General features: G+C 44.2%; 1 protein-coding gene across 4 annotated transcripts in view; it reads right to left on the bottom strand.

Moving 5' to 3' along the window:
• The window catches only part of ripor1 (RHO family interacting cell polarization regulator 1), a 62,829-nt gene that overhangs the window by 18,165 nt on the left and 21,011 nt on the right, over positions 1-23,653 (bottom strand). For 2 of the 4 annotated variants that reach the window (XR_003928336.1, XM_030053227.1), the window contains exons 1-13: positions 22,456-22,778; positions 11,445-11,568; positions 10,402-10,554; positions 8,797-8,875; positions 8,560-8,583; positions 8,410-8,463; positions 6,344-6,493; positions 5,355-5,418; positions 4,397-4,440; positions 4,155-4,280; positions 2,989-3,137; positions 2,528-2,660; positions 985-1,101 (exon numbers count right to left, since the gene is read on the bottom strand). Coding sequence is in view for 3 of the 4 variants with exons in the window: in XM_030053227.1 (XP_029909087.1) it covers positions 985-1,101; positions 2,528-2,660; positions 2,989-3,137; positions 4,155-4,280; positions 4,397-4,440; positions 5,355-5,418; positions 6,344-6,493; positions 8,410-8,463; positions 8,560-8,583; positions 8,797-8,875; positions 10,402-10,554; positions 11,445-11,568; positions 22,456-22,474 (1,236 nt within the window). In the remaining variant the exon portion in view is untranslated. Of the gene's footprint in view, positions 1-984; positions 1,102-2,527; positions 2,661-2,988; positions 3,138-4,154; positions 4,281-4,396; positions 4,441-5,354; positions 5,419-6,343; positions 6,494-8,409; positions 8,464-8,559; positions 8,584-8,796; positions 8,876-10,401; positions 10,555-11,444; positions 11,569-22,455; positions 22,779-23,653 lie in introns of those variants that run through there. The other 2 variants (XM_030053229.1, XM_030053230.1) reach the window with 2 other exon arrangements.

The raw sequence follows: 23,653 nt of genomic DNA, 5'->3' as shown, positions 1-23,653 counted from the left end.
GGGATGATATTAATTTGCAGTGTGTATCGCAGTGTCAAAAACTGCAATACAAACCTGGCTTTGAAAAAACAAAGCAAAACAAAACAAAAAGGATTAGGGAAAAAAACAAGTACAGTAAACCAAATACCATGCAGAATTAGCAGAACAAAATGCAAAAATGACAAGAAAACCATATTTTAATGATTAAAAAAAATCAGCGATGCTGAATCATATTTCCTGTGTTGAGGCTGCGCACAGACGTCTTCACAGGCATAAACATCAAATCAAACTGTATTACTTTTTTTCTTTCAGTAAAACCAAACAAAATACAAATCCAGCAAAATGGGAAATTAAAACTGTAGAAATATTATTGTAAATGTGGCCTTTCCTCTGCTGTTCCTCAGATGGAGAGGCTGAGTGGTTTCAGCCATCATGTAAATCAAAACTTTGATACCAATTATTGAAAAATCCTGAATGCTGGCCAATAATGGATCAGGGCTGATCAGCAGCTGATCCCTGACGGCAGGACAGCAAATGATGATCTGGATCGCTGGAATAAACACGTCAGTCATGTGAGCAGATTATGCATGCGTGATGCATGCGCTCAGGAACACGGCTCGGACAGAACATCTAACCGTCTAAATCACAGAACCACCAAAAACACACACGTGGCGCAGGGAGACTGAGTCCTCTGCTGCTCTGCACCATCAGGTGCACTACTGAGTGTTCGTGTAGGGTTCTAAGGTTCTCTAAGGTTCTACTCCAGGATGACTTACTGCAGCGGGCAGTAACATGGGTTCTAGTGGCTCAGTTCTCTAAGGTTCTCTAAGGTTCTACTCCAGCATAACTTACTGCAGCGGGCAGTAACACGGGTTCTAGTGGCTCAGTTCTCTAAGGTTCTCTAAGGTTCTACTCTCTTATGACTTACTGCAGCGGGCAGTGATACAGAGGTTCTAGTGGCTCAGTCTCTGAGGTTCTCTAAGGTTCTACTCTGTCCTGACTTACGACAGTGGTGGGTCTTGCGGGCGACGTGTCGCTGCAGGAGCAGCTGTGGCTCAGCGTGTCTCTGAAGACGTCGAGCAGCGGCCAGGGCTGCCGGCTGCCCAGACTGCGAGGCAGCGACTGGAGCAGGAGGAGGCAGCCGGGTGGAGCAGAGCACAGGGGAGGAGTTAGGCCACTGACTGACTCACACGCTGCCTCCATTTAATACTTTCAGTTTTCTTATAAATTCTGTAGAAATAAAATGCAGGGCTGATAGTGGAGATATGTCACCATATAACATATATACATTATTTGAAAATAACCCTATTAACTATCTTGTAACTATCTATTGCCACATTGCTCCCATTCTCCTCTATCCAAGCCCAGCGCCATTTATTCTTAACGCCCTTATCAACATCTTTGCTGTCTTCCCCGGGCTTCATGAACCTGCAGTCCATCCTGTGGGTTGCAGTGCGTCACTGTAGGCTAAAGAGGCTCACTTTCAACGGCACGTGAAGCGCCTGATTGTCAACAACCAAGTCCCGCCCCCTTCTGATTGGCTAGTAGGCCTATTGTTCAGAATGAAAGCTGCACTTCTATTGGATCCAGTGAAATGTCTGGTAGATCAATCTGGGCGAACCCCCTTTTTTTTCACAGTCACATCGGTACGGCGCTGGAATGCTATCAGCCCTGAAAATGTCAGTTTTTAAATTTTCTGTTCATTTTCTTGGAACTTTTAATATTTACTAATTTATTTTAGTTTTTACTAGTTTCTTGCTAATTTCCGGTCATTCTTTGCTAATTCACTTGTCAACTTTTTTCCTGTGTTTTTGAAAGAAATTAAGTGAATCTGATCAGGTTTCAAAGGGTTTCAAAACTTTGAGAAAGAACTTGAATTGAAAAATAGGCACAGCTGAGCACAGCTCAGTGCAGCACATCAGGCCAGGTGGCTCTCTGAGCGCGGAAAACCCTCCCAGCACTAAACTGCAGGTGAGATGAGAGCTTCTAAGGGGCAGTGCAACACAAACTGGAGAGAATTTTGTTGGAAATACACCAGCACAGAGTGTTTTAGCCTGTTGACTTTGACTCTGTTCTGCACATGCACACCATCCACGTTGCTCAAAGGCACATGGAAGAGGATTTATTTTTTAGCTGGACCAGAAACATGCATCAGAGCTGTGCCAGGTGAATCTGACGTCCAAGGAAGAGCAGGAGGCCTGACATACTCCCCCGTCAGACTTTACCTGTGAACATCTTTGGGAACATTTGAAAATGGAAAAGGTGAAACTTTCTGTAAAACTCCCCACGGGTGAAAACATGGACCGGTTCACTGGTTAGCACCCAGACTCCCAGAGTCCCAAAGAGAACCAGTTCCAGAACCAAACGACTTTGGACAAGTCAGCGTGAAGCTGGAATACAGGTGAGGACCCACAGCTTAAATTTTGTATTAATAGATGCAAGGATTGTCTTTGCACCTAGTAATAGAAACTGTATCAGCATTTGCCTTGAGCGTGGTTTGAGATCTTCTCTGCAGGGGACAAAGGGAACAGAAAGGCTACCAGCTCACATAGAAAGCCTGTTCGCGGAGCGACGGCGTGTCCGGGGGACTCTGGTTGAAGACGGTGGAGAATCTCTTGTTGACGGTTGGAGCTTTGTTGACCGAGCTCGCTGCCGATGTTTGGTCATCCTTATCAAACGGACTAACACAGCAAGAAGGGGCAGAAAAAAGACAAAATGAACAAAACATTTTACAAATAGTGTTCAGACAATGTGTAGTAAGAATAAAAACATAAAATATGAGTCAGCCTGACTGCACTGTAGTAAATAAAAAAACAAATCAACAGATCCACTCTCAACAATTTTCAGCATTATTTGCAATTTCTGTTCGGGACAACACACTATTTTTTTTATATGTGGTGAAAAGAAATTTTTAATAGATGTAACAGCTGGTATTAAAATCAGTCCCAAAACGTCACATGTGAGAAACGCTGAATGAGAGGACAGATGGACATGATTGACAGGACTCACTTCCATGTGACCTCTAAGCTGAGTTTAATTGTTCCCAGGTCATTAATGTCCACGGCGACCGTCTGAGGCAGCGCGGTGAACAGGTCCTTGGTCTCGCATGAAACACTCCCCACCACCACGTGATTGGCCAGACTCTTCAGCTCCGTCACCTTGGAGACCACAGAGGGACAGGTCAAACATGTATGGGTGCCACAGCTCTGAGGTTATCCCGTCTCAGTGAGATACCTGCAGGGTGTGAGATGACTCATCCTGGCCTCCTGTGGAGGGCGAGCAGTGCTCACACGGCCCTCTCATCTACACAGTTAAAGCAAAACTCAGCTTTGGCAGATGGTTTGTGTAGTTTCCTGGGCGAGTCCACATGGAGGTGGAATATCATCATTAGTAGTATTTCTGTATGTACTTCCACTTTCATCGTACGGCAAAAAACAACCTCAAAATAACACTTTGTTACACGTGAATGAACGCCAATATGGTGGATTATGCCAATATAAGAAAACAAGTCCTGGTGCCATTTTTTGAAGAAATTCAGTGGCTCTTTTCTTGTTATTTTCCAATTTGAATTGGAAAGTAGATTCGGCAGGTAGTGTCTGCAGTAAACCTGCAGCCTTGGGCCAGGAAGATATAATGTGAAAGTACTTTCACAAATAATTAGAATTACACAAAAAAAAACAAAAAAAAAACAATGGGTACCAGGACTTAGTCAACTTTGTTTGTGTTCCTTTATGTGCTAAAAGTTTTATTTTGGGTTGTTTTGCTATGAAACTGCACAGAAAGAAACAAACCCAGGGCTGTGGATTATCAGCCGGAGGAGCTCAGAGCAGCTGCTGAGGAGGTTTCAGCTCCATGTGCACTCCCATCACATCAGGGAACCAGACAACACCACATGTTTTCCTATAAGAATCCATCCTGTCTAAAACAACCAGCTGGCGTGGCACCGGAGAACCGCGTCCCTCCACACTGACTGAGATTCGACTTGCGAGCGTACTCCACATCAGAATGCAGTTTGGCAGAACGTCTTCACTCGCAGTAAACCTGACACAGCTAACACGGGTTTTATGGCCTTCAAATAAATGAATAGAGTGAAAATCTGTGAGCCTTAGCCTGCGCACCAACAAAAACACGGCAGGCAGAAGAGGAGAGAGGCGGAGGCGGAGCGAGGAACTCACTTTGATGGAGAGGAACTCGGTGATGAGCGGCAGGAACACCATCTCCTCGCTGTCCCACACCTGCTTGGCATTGATCTCTATCCTCCCTCTGAGTCTCCACCGCTGCCGCCCATACTTCATGAAGATCTGCACACACACACACACACACACACACACAATACCAGTCTTATTTCTACTGTCACCTTGTGTGTAAACCATGCAGGGGGATTTGGGGGTAGGTGTGTGTGTCACATGGGACTGACCTCATACTGGTCTCCAGCACAGAGCCGAGCAAAACCAGCCAGACCTGGGAGACACACAGCAACAACACGGATCAACATCTGACTGAACACACTACAGTCAGTCAAGAAGAGAATTATTAAAATAGTACAATAAATAATACAATGCAAATAAATACGAAAATAGAAATACGTAAAAACTAACAATGACAACAAAAATAATAAAGTGACAACACAGCATGGACCAACAGCAGAGACAAGGCCGCATCTGTGTCTGACAGAAAAAACAACACAGGGAGACGGAAAACAGAAAATACTAAAATGTGATAATAACAGCAAACGAGTCAAATGTTAGTAAATGCTGTTGGGGCTCAGCTGCAGGGGAGGAGGCAGGCAGGGGCTGTGAGGAGGAGGAGAGACGAAGAACAGGAGGAGGAGGAGGAATAAAACGAGTGGAAGGGATGATGGAGAAGAGCGGGCGAAGGAGACAGGAAGCAAATGGGAACAAAGGAGAGAAAACCCAAGGAGGACGTTCAGGTTGTTTGGCAGGAGGTTGAAGTGACGCCTGAATTCATTTCACGCTTTTCCGTCTCTGCTGGTTCAGGAGGAGTTGGTCCAGTAAACACCCGTGTAGGACAGAGAAAAGAAAAAGAAAAAGAGGAATCCAGAGTGTTTTTCTCTCCTCTCCCTTCTTTCAGGCGGGAAAACGTCCATTTCAAGGTGGTGCGTATGATTCATCTAACAAAAGCGGTTTGTATAGAAACCGGATCAAAAGGACGTTATTTTCTATCGACTCTGTATGTTTGCTGCTGCCGTAATCCAGCCTCCCGCAAAGCTTCACCGAATCTAATCTCATTTTAAAGGGCAAAGACGGGCTGGTCACCTGAAGATGGGAAGAGGGGAGAAAAGAAAGATGGAGAATGGAGCAGGAGGATGGAGGGAGGAGTGACGACAGAAATGGCTGTCTCTCCTTCATTCTTACCTTTCATCTTAATGTGAAACTCCCCCAGCTGGTTCTCCAACTCGTTCTCCAGCACACACATGTTCTGTTGGAGAGACAGAGGTGTTTGTGTGTGTGTGTGTGTGTGTGTGTGTGTGTTTGTGTGTGTGTGAGAGAGAGAGAGAGAGAGGAAAGGAGGAGAAAATGAGGAAATCATTTTGACACTGAGCACAGACTTCAGACTCACGCTGCTGTCGGCTGTTTCAGGTTTTCAGGTCATGTTTGTCCAAACTCTGATTCCTGCGTCTCACCTCTGTGCCTTTACAGAGCACATGAACACCAAACCCTAACGCCAGGTGATGGCATCTTCATTAAAGAGTCCAACAGAAGAAACACCACCTGGCAGGCTTCACACAGAGCTGGGTGTTTGGTTACAATTTAAAGCAAAACCGAATGCCGGGGGAGTCAAAGTGGTTAAAAGATGAGTTAGTTAGAAACGGCTGGGTTTAAAGATGCTGAGAAAATATCCTCTGCATCATGGAGGGACACGCGCACACACACACACACACACACACACACACACACACACACACACACACACATCATGGCAGTACATTTGAAGTTTGAAGTTTGAAAACGTCCTCGTTGCCAGATCGAACATACTGTCGTCGCTGGCAGCCGTCTCTTCTAAACGGCGACGCTTCCAGCTCATTACCATGGAAACAGCCATGTGCCACAGACGTCCTCCGATGTTTCGATCTAACGTGATCAGTAGGAACTGCCACAGCATCGATCAAACTCTTCCACGACGTTTTAGCCGGGTATTCATGCATAACCCATATTTTCATATCCTAGTCAGGTATTTGATATTTTCTGTTTCCACCTGCGAAATCACGTTTCATTCAGTTTAATCTAAACCTGATCAAGCAGCTGTCCTGTCTCTGCTAATCTCTGCTCCTTCAGGCCTCATCAGAGGAGCCGCTGACAGCCTTCAGCACGTGGCTCCTCCCCGGCCTCCTCCTCCTCCTCACCTCTGTGTACTCCTTGTATCCCTTGTTGGCTTCAGACAGACTCTCCCTGGCCTCCCTGCTGCCGGGAGACGCCGTGTAGGCCTTCACCATCTTGTCGGCTCCATCTCGCAGTCTCCTCTGCAGACAGTAGGCTTCATACAGCTCCTCAATCTGGCCAGAGAGGGACAACACATGACTCATTCTGTGCTCAGGTCTGCAGAGCGTGCAGGTGAGCTTAACAGGACGGATCTGGTTCAGAAGTGATCGACACCACAGCGGCTGTTTGAAAGATGAAAACTGAGCTGACAACGGCACAGGACTCATCGGAAAGCATGTGACCAATCTAGAGCTGTAGTCAACCAAAGAAAATCTTGGTTGACTAAAGTCCTGAAATTTCGACCAAAAGTTGACTAATCCGGGGGCGCCGGAAATACAAAAAAAAAAAAAAAAAAAAAAGTTACTATTTTTAACTGGGCAGTAGCCTACCTGGTAGCCTTGTCTGCCTAAATGAATTATAAATAAACATAAATAACTAGTATTTGCAGTATATTAAATCGTTTTTGACCTAATTATTTTGCACAGAATGACACACTCAAGTCGGTCGGCTCTGACAGCGTTGCATCACGTGCACCTACGCAATATCATAGCCTATGATTTCCGAAAACAGTACTATGTCAAGCTGCCGTCGTCACGGGTATGTGCACCTGCAGTTATAAAACGATTATTAGACTAAAACTTTGAAATATGCCAATTCTGATATGTTTATACTCAAACTGACAGAGCAACCTAACGCAGACATGTTAGCTTACCGTTTTTAGGTGATATAGTCCAGTAATTTTAGGGCAAAATTGGGGTCAACCTAGGACAAATTGCAAGAGAAACAAACTCAACTGATTTTGTATCCTCAGTTTGTCCTGAGTGAGGGAAAAAAAAGTCCCAAGAAATCCCATTGGTGGAAAGTTTTGAAAATCACCTATTTATGACCACATATTAATTAAAAGGTTACTATATATATATATATATATATATATATATATATATATATATATATATACACATATACATATATAGTAACCTTGAATTAAAATTTTAATTCACTGTTTAAATATCTGTTCTGGCATTTATTCCTTATATTCCTTATTAGCGCATATCAAATCAGATAATGTGTGATATGCATGTGTAAACAGAATAATTCAAAGAACTTGTAATTGACTTTTTTTCTTGTCTTTGTGTGTGTAATCAACTTGTGAATTTTTATAGTGATATCTGAAAATAAATTTTGAACCCTTTCCCCTGTGTGTTAAAAACAGTGTTTTTTGGTAATATGTGGTCATAAATAGGTGATTTTCAAAACTTTCCACCAATGGGATTCCTTGGGACTTTTTTCCCCTCACTCAGGATATACTGAGGATACAAAACCAGTTGAGTTTGTTTCTCTTGCAATTTGTCCTAGGTTTTTTCATAAAATGACTGGACTAATATGCCATGTTGATCATTGAGCTGTGATACGCAAACTGTTGTTTGCAAAGTTTGCATTCGACTTTTTTCCATCTATTTTGGTAAAATGCTGCCACACTGACGACGTCTTTGACATGGTAGAGGACTAAATGTTCATTAAACGTTCTTAATTAAGCAAATATTCGGAAAATCAGGCCTAGTTTTTTCTTCAATTCAGAACATACCGGCCTACCTATCTGTCTCCACCAGTGGGTTGGGCTAATCCAAAACTGTGAAAACAAGGGGGGTGTTCTGAAGACAGACTGTTACCTGTGAAACAGGGTGTTCTGAAAACACCCCCATTAGCACTTAGTGCTTTACTCCTGATAAAGTTAACACGACAAATAATCGACCAATCAGATTTTGGTCGACCAAGAACGTATCGACCAATAAATCGACCAGTCCACTAACAGACTACAGCCCTAGGCCAATCAAGCATTTATGAGATCATTTCTGTGACATTTCTCAAAACTCTTTAATATTTATAACTTTGAAGATGTACTTATGGTCAGTCGCAGAGCTGGAAATTTACAAAGCCTTATTTAAAAACCTGGAGAGGCTTCTACCTGATCAGGATGAAGAAGCCTTACCTTGCTGAGGTGGAACTCCAGGCGACGTATGAAGCGCTCGGTCACCTTGACTTGCTGTCAGAAGGAAGCACATAAATCACACTCAGTTCTGCACAGAGGGAATGATGCTCCCAGTCAGAGCCAGCTGAGAAATGATGCTGACGGACTCACCTTGTCCAGTTCATACAGGAAGCCCTGAGGGGGGAACGAAGCCATCAGTAACTCTCACACACAACATGGGTAAAACTCAAATTCAGATGTGCATATTTTAAATATAAGCTCAGTTCAATATGTTAGCAACAAAATTAAAGGTTCTAATACAAGCAGAGGTATTTATATTTATTATATTTAATTCTCCTGGGAATTAACAGACTGGAGAGATTCTGTACAGGAAACGTGAGAACGTACCAGCCGAGAATTCCTCTTTGACTCTTTCATTTGTCTGCTGAGGCTGTCCAGCTCCATCTGGTGGACCTGGAGATAGGACCTGTCCACACACACACACACACACACACACACACACTGAAGATGAGCTTGGTTTCCATCAAAAGGAAGGACTGGCTGGGCTCTCTGTGCTGTCTTGTGCTCTTGTCCTTCAGCGGTGGGAAGACTTTCTGCCATTTCTCATGAGAGTGGGGACACTGGTACATACTGGTACATACTGGTACATACTGGTACATCTGGTCCAGCACACCGTGCCCTGGCATGGTGAGTGAACTTAAAGCAACACTGAGCCTCTCCAACTTATTTATGAACTTTATGTATGTATGTTAGGTGGACATTTTGGTTTTTATTTGTCAGATTTTTTTGTGGTTAAAAAAGAATAATTACTCCTGGAAGCCTTTATGCCTACAGATCAGGAAAGGCTGTGCATCAGACTGCTTTTGGAACCGAACATCTGCTCTTGCTGCTGTTCAGACGTTTTGAAACTCAAGCTGTCATTAGTTGTATTATTACTACTCTAATTACTAGCATCACTCAGTCCCGCTACAATCAGACCTGTAATTATCATTATTACTATTCTCGCTATCACTGTTCCAACTACTACTATTATCATCAGAAGTTTTATTATTATTGCTATTAATGTTATTATGATTACTACTGTTGTTGCAGCACTACTAGTATTATTATTGTCATTACTGCTGTTATTTTTTACTCTCTCCATTGGTAGTTATAGTTTCCTCAGGCCCAGGGTGTGCGGCCCAGTACCGGGAGACCCCCTGGGATGAGGAGAATTAATTACCTCCTATTTGTGCAATAATTATTTAGCTCTTGTTTTTTTTACGTACTAGTTATTTAGATTATATTTTATTTATTTAAACTGCCCCACAATTCCATCTCTGTTGTAATCCGGAAGCCAAGCAATGCCATTTCGTTGCAAAAAACTCACTTCTGTGTTTTTTTGTGCAATGACAATAAAGAAAGTCTAAGTCTAAACACCACTGTGTTACTATACAGCCCGACCTGCATCGCTCTGTCCTGCAGTCTGATCCTCCCTCCTCTCTAAAACTGAACTGAACTATTTCCTCGAGGTGAGTGGTTTGTCTCCTGGATTACACATATAGTGAAATCTTAAAATATGCATTGTTTATCTGAGATGTCTGAAATGATAATCTTCTATCTTAACTTTTCCTTTGATGGTCCAGCACAGTCGCCATCTTAAGACCAAACATATTAAGCCCTCTCTGCTAGCATAAACTGACTGCTAATGAGTAAAAGAGTACCCTGGCCTATGATGTAATCCCTGCAGTACCCAAAGTAATATGTACTTTATGTAATATGTACAGACCTTTTTGAAACCACTCGTACATTTAACAAGTCCAGATTTATCCTCAAAACTAATCCAGGAGTGACTCCGCTCTGATCTCCAGTTACAGCGGATCAGCCCAGGAGATTCTCTCACTGGATTGTGTTTCTGACTCCACAGGCTCAGCGGAGACGGTGTGAACTCTCCGGTCAGTGCACCGTCACCTGACTGCATGTTTGTGTTGGACCTGCTGCGAATTCACTCACTGAAGGCCTTTCTTCAGCGCCTCATAGACCTCATCCAGCCGCTCGGGTTGAGGAGTTTTCGGCGGCGGGTTGGTCTTGCCTGACATGGTGAACATCCTGCTGGCTCTGCTCGGCTTCCTGGTCACACCTGGAGTGCTGAACACTGATAGGTTCCTGCAAAAGTCACAAGTCCATGTTAGAACAACTACCACTGCTGCTGTCGTGCCCGTCACCTCAAGCATCATAATGTTGAGCACCACCTCTCTGGTGTTTGTTCTTGCTGTCTCTGTATTCCTTGTAGATTTTAGCCAACTCGTTATTTGGTCGACAGTTCAGAGAATATTTCCTCCAGCTCACCTCTAATTCCCTCGTACACGTTTGATTTCCTTTGTGGACCTTCCAGTTAGTCTGGATTTCTCTAATGCGCCGTATTGCTGGGAAAGCCTTGGTGTCTCTGTCGGCTCACTTTTTTTTCCTCCTGATACGCTACTTTTGTTTTCACTGCAACTAATTGTTGTTGTTGTTGTTTTTTAAAATGGCAGTTCCACTAGCATACACAACTAAAGGTGGTGACAGTAATCCCCTGCTTCCCAGCCCCTTGACTCACCTGTTTCTTGGTTCCAGACAAACAAGTTTATGGGGCAAAATAGTCTCTGGAACCCAGTAGTGCCAGTATTTCTGATGTGAAAACAGAACCATTCCCAGTTTGGCACCAGTTCCAGCACAGGCCTCACTGGAGAAGGGGTAAGTGTTTCACAGACCATACACTTCCACACATTCACAATGGAAATGGCCCAGTAGACCACAGTCTTCAACTGGTGGTCACTGCACAGCTCCACTGGAGCAGTTTGGAGGTTGAAATGCCTTGCTCAAGGGAATATCAAGTCAGTGCAGGAGAGGAAAGTGTAACTCATTCATGTTCACACACACACACACACACACACGCACACACACACAGTCTGTGGAACCCCGCCTGACAGGATGTCCTGTAAACTCTGGACTTCCCCACAGTGAATGTGCACGTGCATGCGTGTGTAACTGTATTTGTGTGTGTGTGTGCCTACCTGTACGGCTTGTCGTAGGTGTTGACTCCAGCGAAGCTCTGGCTCCTAGTGATGGACCTGGACAGGAGGCGCCTGGCCGGCCGAGCGGACAGCGACATGGTGGAGAGAGTTCGGGACGGACTCCCTGTCAGGACAGAGGAGGGGAGCGATCAGAGCAGCCTGGAGGGGACGGACGCCCACGGGCCGTGGGGGCTAAAAACTACCAACGAGGGCTTCTGAAGGCAGGACCTCATACAGGACTAAAGCTACAGATAGCTGATACTTTATGTAAACAATAAATATCTTTAAATGTTATCACTTTCATGCCCAAACATTGCTGAGAATTCAAAGGATGATTTGTTTTCGTCTTCCCAGATTTTGTCATTTTGACCATGATGGGACACTGATCTAAACTGGACCAGAACTGATTTTTAATAAACGTCCTGTGTGTCAGTGTAATGATCATCGGGCCGGAGCAGCCTGGAGATTAGAGGGACCACATTTGAAATGTCACTCAGTCATTTAATCACAATTCCATCGCCATTAAGCGATGCCTCTCGCTGCCGGGAACCTGCAGCCGCTCCAGTTTGAGTCCACTGCAGACCATCCCACTGCACCATCTTCCTCCATGCATTTATTAGCATACATTATCAAAAAGGTATAGGCCATGAATCAGCTCATAAGACTTTTATTCAAACTACAGGACCAAAGCAGCATGTCTTAACATCTATGTGGTGGATCACAGTGAAATCTGATGACAACATTCATGTCACCTAGAACAGCCTTGTCAAAGTTTTTTCAGTAATGTGCCCCTTTGAAATATTTTTTCAGCCAAGTAACCCCTGAGCAGTGAAAAAAAAAGGGTTAAAAAAAAGAAAATCCTTCATCAGTGTCTGAAACAACAACCTGATGCTGATATTTGGAATATATCTTATTAAATGTGATTTATCAAACTTACATTCACATTTTTAATGAACTTATTGTAGCACAGGCTAATTATTTTAGGAACTAAGCATAACGGATATTTTTTCAATTAACATTTAAAAAAATCTCCCTGCAGTAATCCAGTATACCCTGAGGGGTGTGTGTACCCCCGAACGGGACGATGCAACAAGTTCACGTTCAGGTTTATTTTTATTTAGAGCCCAGAATCCCTGTTAGCAGCTCTACATGCCCACATGAAACATGTCCATTTTGGTGACCCTGTGACCTTTCCTCTAGCGCCACCACAAGGTTAAACTATTCATAAAGCACACTAAGCAGCACAAAAAGATTTTTTTTACATTATCATGAAATTGGTGCCAACATTCATGTATCTAAAGGAAGAAAACTATCAGTTTGGGTGTCCCCATAACCTTCTCTCTAGTGCCACCAGCAGGCCAAATGAGGCACCTGCAGTCAAAATGAAGCGCTACTTAAAATGAATATGTAATGCAGATAGCAAACATTCAGTGTGCACATTTTTATTTGGTATTTATTTACTCTATTTACCAGCAGCATTGCCAACATTAACCTGCTGGGTACATGATGCCCTCTGATCATTACACAGTATTCTGGTGTGTATCAGCAACACACACTGTAATCTGCCCACCGCTCAGCTCAACAGCTGATGACACATTTCCCTCCCTCTGTCTCTGATTCCTGTACAGCAAGGTCAAGTGGGAGAATAAGAGTCACTGCTTCCAACACAGAAAGGCAAACACACACACACACACACACACACACACTGAATGCACCATGAGATCCTGGACATTTTTTAGCATTTGGAGGCCAAGAGTTAGGAACACACTTCACTGAAACTGCAAAAAATGAAATCTCAGCCAGTGCCGTCTCTCTCTCTCTCTCTCTCTCTGTCTGTCTCTCTCTCTCTGTGTGTGTGTGTGTGTGTGTGTGTGTGTGTGTGTGCATTATCAGTGAGTCACTGGACTTGGCTGTTGGGCCTCATTGTGCTCCGTGCTTTGATAGAAGTGTAAAGGCCAGATTAAACAGAGACAGAGAGCCGACACAGTGTGTTCTGGACTGCACAGAGCTCTGCACCGCGTACAGCCACCATGTTCCACCATGTGGGGGTTCCACTTCACACAGTTTAGACTGGCTGTATCACTCTGCTCTCATTGTTAACAGCACTAATCATTTTGTACACTTTAGCTGTCAACAGTACTTCACAATAGCTGACGTTTAACTTTGTGTCTTCTCATGCTAAAAAATCTCTCAAAATCTTCCTCTTATCAGGGTGCAAAAGCCTCTGGAACAGCATTTAGGGAAACCAAAACTTTAGTGAAACCCAGGACACTAACCCTTCTGCTCACACCAAGTCTGGATTCTCAGCATCAAAATACATACACAAAAAGATTTTAAAGAAGAAACAACCCATCTCTGTGAACTCCTCTGAGTCCAAAAACCACATCCAAAATACTGCAATGCCAATCTGTCTTGATTTTTCCCTCAGAGGCCAGGCCCTTTTTTTTCCTTCTTGGAGGCTGAAAGAAAACTCACCGACCAACTGGCTTTTAAAATGGATGTGGAACAGCTGATATCTTTGGTCACCAAGGATACAGAACTACATGATAAAGGCCATGACAGCTACAAACAAGAGGAGGAAAAATAACATTATGGCAATCAACTGCTGACAGAATGAGAATGCACACACAGTGGTCAGTCTCAGCTGTTTCTGACAACAACTCGTCCTCATCAGTTTGTCTCTGGTGTAGCAGAGGAGGTCGGCCAAACCTCCAAACCTGAGCCACACCGGCAGAGGAAGATCGGACTCAAAGCGGAAAAGCTGCTTCTGGTGTCCCAACGTTTCTCTGAATGACGAGAGTTTAGTGCCAGACTGTGTGAACAGTTTGGGTGGAATAAAATAATCTTTATGAATATTCTATAACTTTCTGTGATTTATTCACATAGGACCTGATGCAAATATGCCATAATGAAACATATTCGTGCTTATCTGCATGAATGAATATGTTGGTTATAGGCTTTACATGATCAGGATTTTTGGGGCCAATCGCCGATCACTGATCAGTGAGTTTAAATAAACCGATCACCGATGTGATCACATGATCACGCTTATGTACCGTTTACTGAGGCTGTGTCCGAAATCACTCATTCACTCACTCCTCCCTACTCACTATATAGGGAATTCAATGTAGTGGACTATATAGTGAACTCAATAGCAGACCGTTTCGGACACGACTTCGCTCGTTGTTCGGCGCCGTTCCGCAATGCATGACGGGATATATTGCCTGGTTAGTGACCATCGGATGTCCACTACATTTTGCGGTGGATTGTGGGATACATCCAGTGAACTATATAGTGAACATAAATAATCACTAGACATTTGGACACCCCTACAAATGGCGTAATCACTATATAGTGCACTATATAGTGATTAGTGAGTGATTTCAAACACAGTCTGAGTATCAACAAAAGTATTGTCAAGCATTTTTGCCAATGTTTAATCTTTGCCATGCGCCAAACAGACAGAGGTACTGTACTGATGCACAGATTGCAAATAGCTTGTGTTTTATCTGTCTCAGACACTTTGAAGAAGTCCCACACCACCGACATGTTTGTTTGAATCCGACAGCGAATGATTCAAGGTTAAAAAAAACTTTATTGTCCGTCACACAGTGACAGGGCTCAAAACTAACATGGCGGTGGTGTGGAACGTCTTCGGAGTAAATGAGACAGATAAAAAAATGCAACGGGAGCATCTGCCAAAAGTTTCAACACGACAGTGACATCATTGATCGGATCGGCGAATTGAGACATTACAGCCAATCACACAAATTGCACAAAATGCAAAATATCAGCCGATCCGACATAGCCGATCAGATTGGTGGAAAGCCTAGTTGGTTATCTTCTCACAGACAGTCAGTGTAGCCTTTGTAAAAAACTACAAATAAATATAAAATCAATCAACATGCAATCACTATGACTGCAAAGTCATATTGACTTTATGATTATTGGCAATGGCCCCATAAACCATCTGAGCATTAATGTGTTTTATGTCAGTTCCAGGAACAACAGCGTCCAGTTAAACCAGTTCTCACAAGGAAACGTTATGCTTGGAACTGTCAGCTGCAGCCGCTCAGCTGAGTGAAGCCTCTGCTTACAGCTGCAGAGCAAACGCACCTTAAAGTCCCTGCAGAGCTTCACAGACGAGCTGCCCTGGTGAGCACGCCGGCTCAGGATCCCTGGCATCGCGCCTCGTTTTCAACACTCGCAGCATCGGTTTGATTATTCTGACCTGGTTTGATGATTTCAGGAAGTCACACATTCAAGTGATCAGTTTGCGAGGGGAATTCTCTGTAAATGAGAACGTTGCCAATGATGGATTTTAAGTGATATTTTGGGTTTTTCCCTTTAAAAGGAACTTTGCTACTCTATACAAATGTAATAGATCATCCAAGTTTGACCCGCCAGCTCCTTCCCTGTGGTAAGACTGAACGCCTCACTGGGACTGTTCTTTTACAAAAAGCATGAGGCGGATCATGACTCATTTGAGTGTCAATAATTAATCTCAAACAAACGTGTGCTGGTGTGCATCCTTAACAACAGATTTTAAGTTTTGGGTCGCCATTTGCAATCATGTTGTTTCCAGGCCAGATCCACTTCATCTGGTAGAAGAACAGCCCCAGTGGAGCGCTGGCTTTTGCGACAGCAAAGTCACAAAAACCAGTGGAGGGTCAAGCCTGGAAAATCCACTACATTTGCACAGAGCAGCAAATACCACTAAGAATCCAAACTATCACTTTATGATGGGAAAAGGCCGGAGCCTCCATCAGAACTGAAGGCAGAACAACTGATGTTGAAGTATCAGAAATGAATCGTGAGCTTCATTCACATTAACCAGCATGCACTGTAGGACCACATCAGTGAGTGTCAGTGGGCTCTCTAAGCCCTGACTGAGCTTGCCAGCACATGCAGGACTATGCAAACCTTCTGAAACCTTCTGCAAGCTTCCAGCCACATCAAGGCAGAGTGAAACCAACAGCAGCACCAGGTTTCCACCTCCTGTCGCGGTATGACTACGTATGTCCCCAGCAAAACAATGAGCCACTAATCACTGTGACAGCCAGAAGCACACTGCATCCTACGGGCCGTCCCGGGGAAACAGAGGCAAGAAAACCCAACAAAAACAAGACAAACAGCCTGCTGGTGAGCGTTTCTGTGGGCTGTCAGACAGCCGAAGGAGATGCAGGAAAAGCCATGACAAAAAAAACATAAATGCTTAAACAGCCTTTATTCAACCGGCTGCCTCGTGTTTCAAACGATAAAAACATTAAACAGAAGCAGAGACACTAACCCTAACCGGGCATCAGCCAATAACAGCCAAGTGCTCAGAAACAGCTCAGAGTGGTGGAGAGACTCACCAGCTGATCACACAGAACTCCTCAGAGACACAAACCACACAACAACACACAGAGCAAACACATCATACACCAACAGGTCAATATATCTCTTGGATTCTACACATACAAAAGAATAGTGCCAATATAGAAATACATTTTTACAGCATTACAAATGAGGAGAAAAGTCCAGTTCTTCATTAATACAGGGAGTCTGGTGGCCTTAAGAACCCAGTCAGTATTTATTTAGCAGACAGCACCAGCTGCATCACATAGAAACACTACCCAGTTTCAATTTCAAATCATTTTCAAAGATAGTACTGTTAATCAGTGTGGGGGAGGGGTGTGGGGTGACGGGCGCTTACAACGTACCAACAAATTGAGCAAAAAATATATATATAAAAAAAAAGCCAAAAAAGATGGGAACAACATATTTATATACATATCTATATATCTATATGAATATATATTTATATCTATATCTATATAGATATATAGACATATATACATATCTATCTATCTATCTATCTATCTATCTATATATATATATATATATATATAGAGAGAGAGAGAGAGAGAGAGAGAGAGAGAGAGAGAGAGAGATCTATAGATACAGATATAGATATAGATATATATAGATATTTATGATACGGTTCAAATCATTATAATATAGTCATATAGTTCAAACATCATATAGTTCAAATAATTTATAATAAGGTCAGATGAGTGATGCTGAAATGACCAGTGTAAGCAGACGAGCTCATTCCAGCAGTGGACGCCGCTCACAGGCAGGAGCACTGTGGGCGGCGTCCTCTCGATTTAGCTGCTCCTCATTTTGCTGAGGACCTCCTGGAAGCCCCTGAAGGCCCCCCGGGGGTCTCAGGCCTCACTTTGAACACCACTAGTCTATGAAAATGTTACATTTCTGCAAACAGAGGTGGCACTTTGCTTCTGCTGCCCAAAGATTTGTTTCTGTGGAAGAAGACAGTGTTTTGTTGCTGTGGCCAGACCTGGTGGCCCGTATCCTGTTTCTTTAAACAGCAGAAACACACACACACATACACACACACACACACACACACACAAACACACCCCACAGGAAATGTCACAATCCTACAGGAAGTCAGATGCAATTGGTTCTGTGGACAGGAAATTCAACAAAGGAAGATAGTGCCGAGGGCTGGACTGGCCCTTTACTGAGAGGCTCCAGCTGGAGCTCAGAGCTGAGGAGACTGTGTGTGTGTGTGTGTGTGTGTGTGTGTGTGTGTGTGTGTGTGTGTGTGTGTGTGTGTGTGCAGTATGACTGAGCCATGAACGAAGATCTGCGTCAGACTCCAAACATCTCAGAGTGATGGTCTGGCTTTCTGCTCGCCTCACACGCAGCGTAAACACAGGAGGAGCAGAAATCTCATTTTCACTGTTTTCTATCTGCCTCCAACTGTCTGTCTGCTGACTTAACCTACTTCAACCAGACAGACAGGCAGGCAGGCAGGCAGGCAGGCAGGCAGACAGGCAGACAGACAGGGCACTTGGAGAGAGAAAACGAGGCAGCGGGCGACAGGCTGGGAAAGTCAGTCACACTCAATCTGCTTATTGATTCTGTGATTAATCACGACATCATGGTTTGTTTTCACCATCAGAGCAGCTTCACTCACAGAACATACTGACTTTTTCTTTTTCAGTAAGTATTAGCATATTAGCAGCTTTCACTCTGATTCACTGTGTAAATCTCATTAACCCTTAGAAACCAGAGTAAATTAGAAAATAAAAAATTAGAAAATAAAAAATACAAGAAAACTGCCAGAATATTTTGGGGGAAAAACTACCAGGAAAAAATGTATATTTCTAATTATTGAAATTATATATTTAAATATGAAATCAGTAATGCTGATGTCAGATTTCTTGTGTTTAAATGGTTCTACAGCATTTAAACCTTTGAAAACTTGATTTCTTCTGAAAAGCATTAAAGCATACATTACAAAAGAATTATGAAAATTATGAGGAAAATGATCAGAAAATAATAATAAAAAAGAAGAATCCTATCTGAAAATTATCAAAGGAATTACCAGAAATTAAGAAAATGTTACCAGAAATTAGCAAATTAGTAAAAAAAAAAAAAAATTACAATAAAACTATTTCTAATTATTATGACTACATCTTTATATTAAATTGCCCCTAAGATGTGTAAATAATAACGATAATGATAATAAAAATAAACCTTTACAAGGAAATTACAAATAAAATTCTCCCCAGCAAATGTCACTGAGAGGCAGAAATGAAACTTTTCAAAATGTGACTGTCAGGTTGTCGGCACGCAGACGGTGGAGAGCCGCTGTAACACACCACCTGCACCGGATCCATGATCAACAAACAATAACAGCTCCATGTCCCGACCCGGGCCTGAGACAGACCCCCTGGGGGCAGAGCGGGCACCTGCTGATGGGAGGGTGCCTGGTTCAATCCCTGGCTCCTCCAGAGAGCGTGTTCCAGTGTCATTGAGCAAGGCAGTGAAGCCCCAACTGCAGCTGAGGGGTGGCTGGGCGCCGTGCACGGCAGCCGCAGCGTCAGTGTGTGAGTGTGAGCCAAACACTGGAGAGCACTAGAGTGGACTAGACAAGCTCCACTGAACAGGAGCAGGTTATTCACCCACCTGGACGGGGCTCCTTGTCTTGGTCAGTGTCCCAGTACAGACAGGTGAGCGGCAGTCGGCACATCTCTCCCCCTGTCCCACCCTAACGTCCCGTCTCTGAGCTCGAGTCCTCGTCAGGACGCCATCAGGCGATCAACCGGTCTCTTAGCGAAACCACCAGCTCCTGACAGTCAGCTGGTCTGGGCCGGTCCGGCGTGTTCTCCGCTCCCCGCCCGTCCCGTAACCCAAGTGCCGTCCGATAATAAATAATAACAGCGCTTTGCTCTCACACCATTCGTCTGCCATTGATGCTGCACTGTAAACAGCACGGCAGCGGCTCAGAGCCACAAGCTCATCCAACCTTCCACACACATCTGTGGAGCCGCTGTGTGTGTGTGTGTGTGAGTGTGTGACAGCACACCTATTGTCCAGTGTCCTCTGGCCTCTCTCTCCAGGACAATTCTAGAACACAAAGCCCTGCATGCGGACACACACAAACAAATACACACACACACACACACACACACACACACACACACAAACACAAACACACAAAGTAGCACCACACCCTAAAATCCCTCTCTATACTAACCTTTAGCATTAGGCCATACATTCCTCTTTGGTCAGCACTGTATGTGTGTGTGTGTGTGTGTGTGTGTGTGTGTGAAACTTTATGGATATTTTATCATTTTCAAAGACACGTCCAAGCCTGGGAAACACATTTTCAAACTCTTTAAAATTCCATGAGTTTTCCAGGATTTTGAGGAACGCAGAAACCCTGTGGACTGAAGCAAAGGGCTGAGCTACGGTGGCCTGTGAGTGTCATCCTCACACCAGTTTAGGCTCCTGTAATTATTCCACTGTCTGAATATTTCATACTGTCCTTCTCCCCCTTTCTCCTTACTCCCCAGAGAGTACTGCAGCATAACTAGTGCATTAAAAATGTGCATTATAAATGTAACTGCATTGTGCCATATTACAATTGCCATATTATCGGGCAATGTATCGAATAATATCTCGGGATGCATGATACTGGATGTTGTGCTGATATCTGACATGGCGATATTTTGCCAATAGTCTTCCGGCTGATTGCTGACAGCGATATAGGCACAATATTTTTTTTAAACCTCATTGCAAAGGGCATGAAGTCTCTCCTGTAGTGGAATTAAAATATTATTATGCCAGCTCCTGTCTGATGACCCCCTGGCAGATGCAGCCATAAAATACAACATTTCTCAAAATGCACACATTCACGGGGCAAAATAAGAAAACCAGTTCGGCTTAGGCTCATGTAAAACTGGCCAGTAATGTGTGGGGTTCTGGATGCTGTAACATCCTGATGCCACTGAGGCCCAAATGTTGCCTTTCCCTGTTCTTGCAGTAAACCTGAACCTCCGTACACTGTAACACTATAACATGACAATAACAACCACAAAATATCGTTACATTATCAATACGAGGCTGTTCGGTCTAAAAGACTGTGACATTTGATTTTGTCAGTAATGTCCAGCTTTAATAACCACAAAGAGCGTCTTCAGTCGGTGACCACAGTGGCAACCAGGAGAACATCGAACTTGCCAAAACACAAAGTTATAGCCACGGTTATATCTGAAGGCCAGAATACATACCAAACATTATGACTAATGTATTCATACTAAATCTTTTAAAGTGTCTATGGGAAATCTGAGGTGTGTTTTTATTTCTTATTTCAATCTGTCATGCGCATCGTTTCAGCACTAATCACCAGCCCTTTGAAAACAACACTGCCCATGTCTCTGCACTCCAATAGTTCCCAGTGTCCAAATCATACCTGTGGTGGGCCAGCATGCACACAAACACCCCCTCTGCACCTTTCCAGGCCAGTCCTGATATGAGCATCCAGTTAATGCCTGCCCTTTCAATGTGCACACAACATCACAGTCATTATTTGTTCTTCTTTAGGAATCCCATTTAGCTGAAAAAGCCATATGATATTATCCTTCCAGAACACACACACACACACACACACACACACACACACACACACACACACACAGAGCTAATGGGAAAACACCCTTGACGCAACACTCCAGCCAGTCTGAGAATAGCATCAGCATACACACACACACACAGACCACACACACACCACAACCATCACCACACACAGTCACATAAAGGCTTTCGACCACAGAGTGTGTTCTGCCGGCCTCCTGCCAGGCGGCCCCAGCTGCTCAGCTAACGGGCAGAAGAGGAGGAAAAACTACCAATAATCACCTGAAGCATCAGTTTTCATTTCTGCAGTGAAATTCTAAAACTAACGGGTGAGCCACATTCCACCGTTATCTGCTGCTTCACTGGTGAGGAGGTTATTGCTCTGAGCGCCGTCGCAGCAGCGGGACGGCCCCCTGTCGGCTGAGCCTGTGCTGAAGCCAGCACCACGGGAGCAGCAGGGGCTCCTGGGAGTCAGAGGGTTAAGCTGATTTGTGTTTGTGAGAGAAAACACACAGCAGAACACCAGAACCAACACATGAAATGTGCAAAGAAACTCAAATGTCCTGTTTTCTGCTCTGTAGAGGGTAAGAGGTGGTCAGAGGTGCACGTCCAGCCCAAACCTGATCAGTCAGAGATCAACCAAACGTACCTGAATACAGAACGGCCGCCCCACCTTGCCATTTTTCCAAATGTATAAACAACTGAGAGGAGGAACTGAGCTAGATGAATTTATTATCATGGTCCTCATTTTATATCACCGATGAGCTCGTGATTTCCCCACCACACACACACACGCACACACACAGCAAGTCCAGATCGTCTGAGTTTCTCCAAACTGAAAGGAAGGCTTTTAAGAGATTTAACTTGCCAGGAAGTCAGCTAATAAGCCAGTGCCTATTGTTTTAAGGGAATGCTTGCAAGCTGTTCTTTCAACCCATAATCTGTCACTCATGAACTTCCAAAACGACGAGTGAAAATGCTGAGCCAGCTGTTTTAAGGAGGTGACAGAGCTGGAACATCCACTTTGTTAATGATTAGAAAGGAGTTTGTTCCGCGGAGCTGCGCTCTGGGTTTTTACCTCCATATCCGCTGTACATGGCTGTTTTTGTCGAGGTCACGTCTTCCTCCTGTGTGGGTCCACCCGTCTCGAAATACCTCGCTCCAGCACAGAGCAGCAGCACTGGACTGTCCCGAGTGTTGTGTGTCTGTCAGCCTGGACAGTTTCCTGTCTGCTTGTCCTCGGTCCCTCTTAAAGCATGTCTGTCTCTGGGAATATCGCCCAGCGTCGCTCGCTTTCTCCTTCTCTTTTCCTCCGGTTCGCTCTCTCTCTCCTTCACTCCCTGCCTCTGAGCTTAAAAGTTGTTTGTTTTAGTGAATTCTCTCACGATGCCCCCTTTTCTCTTTTCCTCTCTTCTGCACTGATAGAGGAGAGGGAGGAGGAGGAGGAAAGAGGAAAAAGGAAGGCGGTCCTCCCTCTTCTTCCCTGCTGACATCACTCTGTTTTCCTGTCCCTCCCTCTCCCCGCTGCACCAACATATTGTTCCTGGACACACACACACACACACACACACACGCACACACACACACACCAGCTCCTCACCTCCTCTGGCACCACAGACTCAATACATCTTTTCTGAAAATTGCCGCTTGCAAGGCGTCACTTGTTATCTGATTTTCTAGGTACATATATGTGGACCCTAGAAGTCACCAAGATCTAGTTCACACACACACACACACACACACACACACACACACACACACACACACACACACACACACACACACACACACACACACACACACACACACACACACACACACAACCAGACCCATTCTTCATTGTTAGGATCCAGATGAGGACCAAATGAGTCACCCTGAGGAGCTCCTGATTATCATCAGGGTCCGGCGCTGACTGATCAGCTCGCTCCACGTCACAGAGTGGGACAGAACACCTCCAGACTCGTGAGACAGCTCCAGCGCTCTGTGTGTCTGCCTGCTGCATCACTGAACAACTCACACGTGTAAACAACGTCTGACTGTCTGCGTCTCGGCTCCATGCTCTAACTCAGCTGTGAGAACAGAAACTCTGTCCGCCTGTGTACGCAGGTGAAACGGAGGTTTCAGACTCTTACTGTTGTTGTGTTTGTTTACTTACGTAAAAAAAATGGGAACTGACATTTTGATCTTGGAGAGTTATAGACCCCATGAGACAGACTCTTACTTTCTTAATTTGATGTATTTCCTGTTGAGACAGGAAGTTTGGCGGGGCATGGTGC

The sequence above is a fragment of the Myripristis murdjan genome, chromosome 6, assembly GCF_902150065.1.
Source record: "Myripristis murdjan chromosome 6, fMyrMur1.1, whole genome shotgun sequence".
NCBI classification, from domain to species: Eukaryota; Metazoa; Chordata; class Actinopteri; order Holocentriformes; family Holocentridae; genus Myripristis; species Myripristis murdjan.
This window is presented reverse-complemented; position numbering and strand designations above follow the sequence as displayed.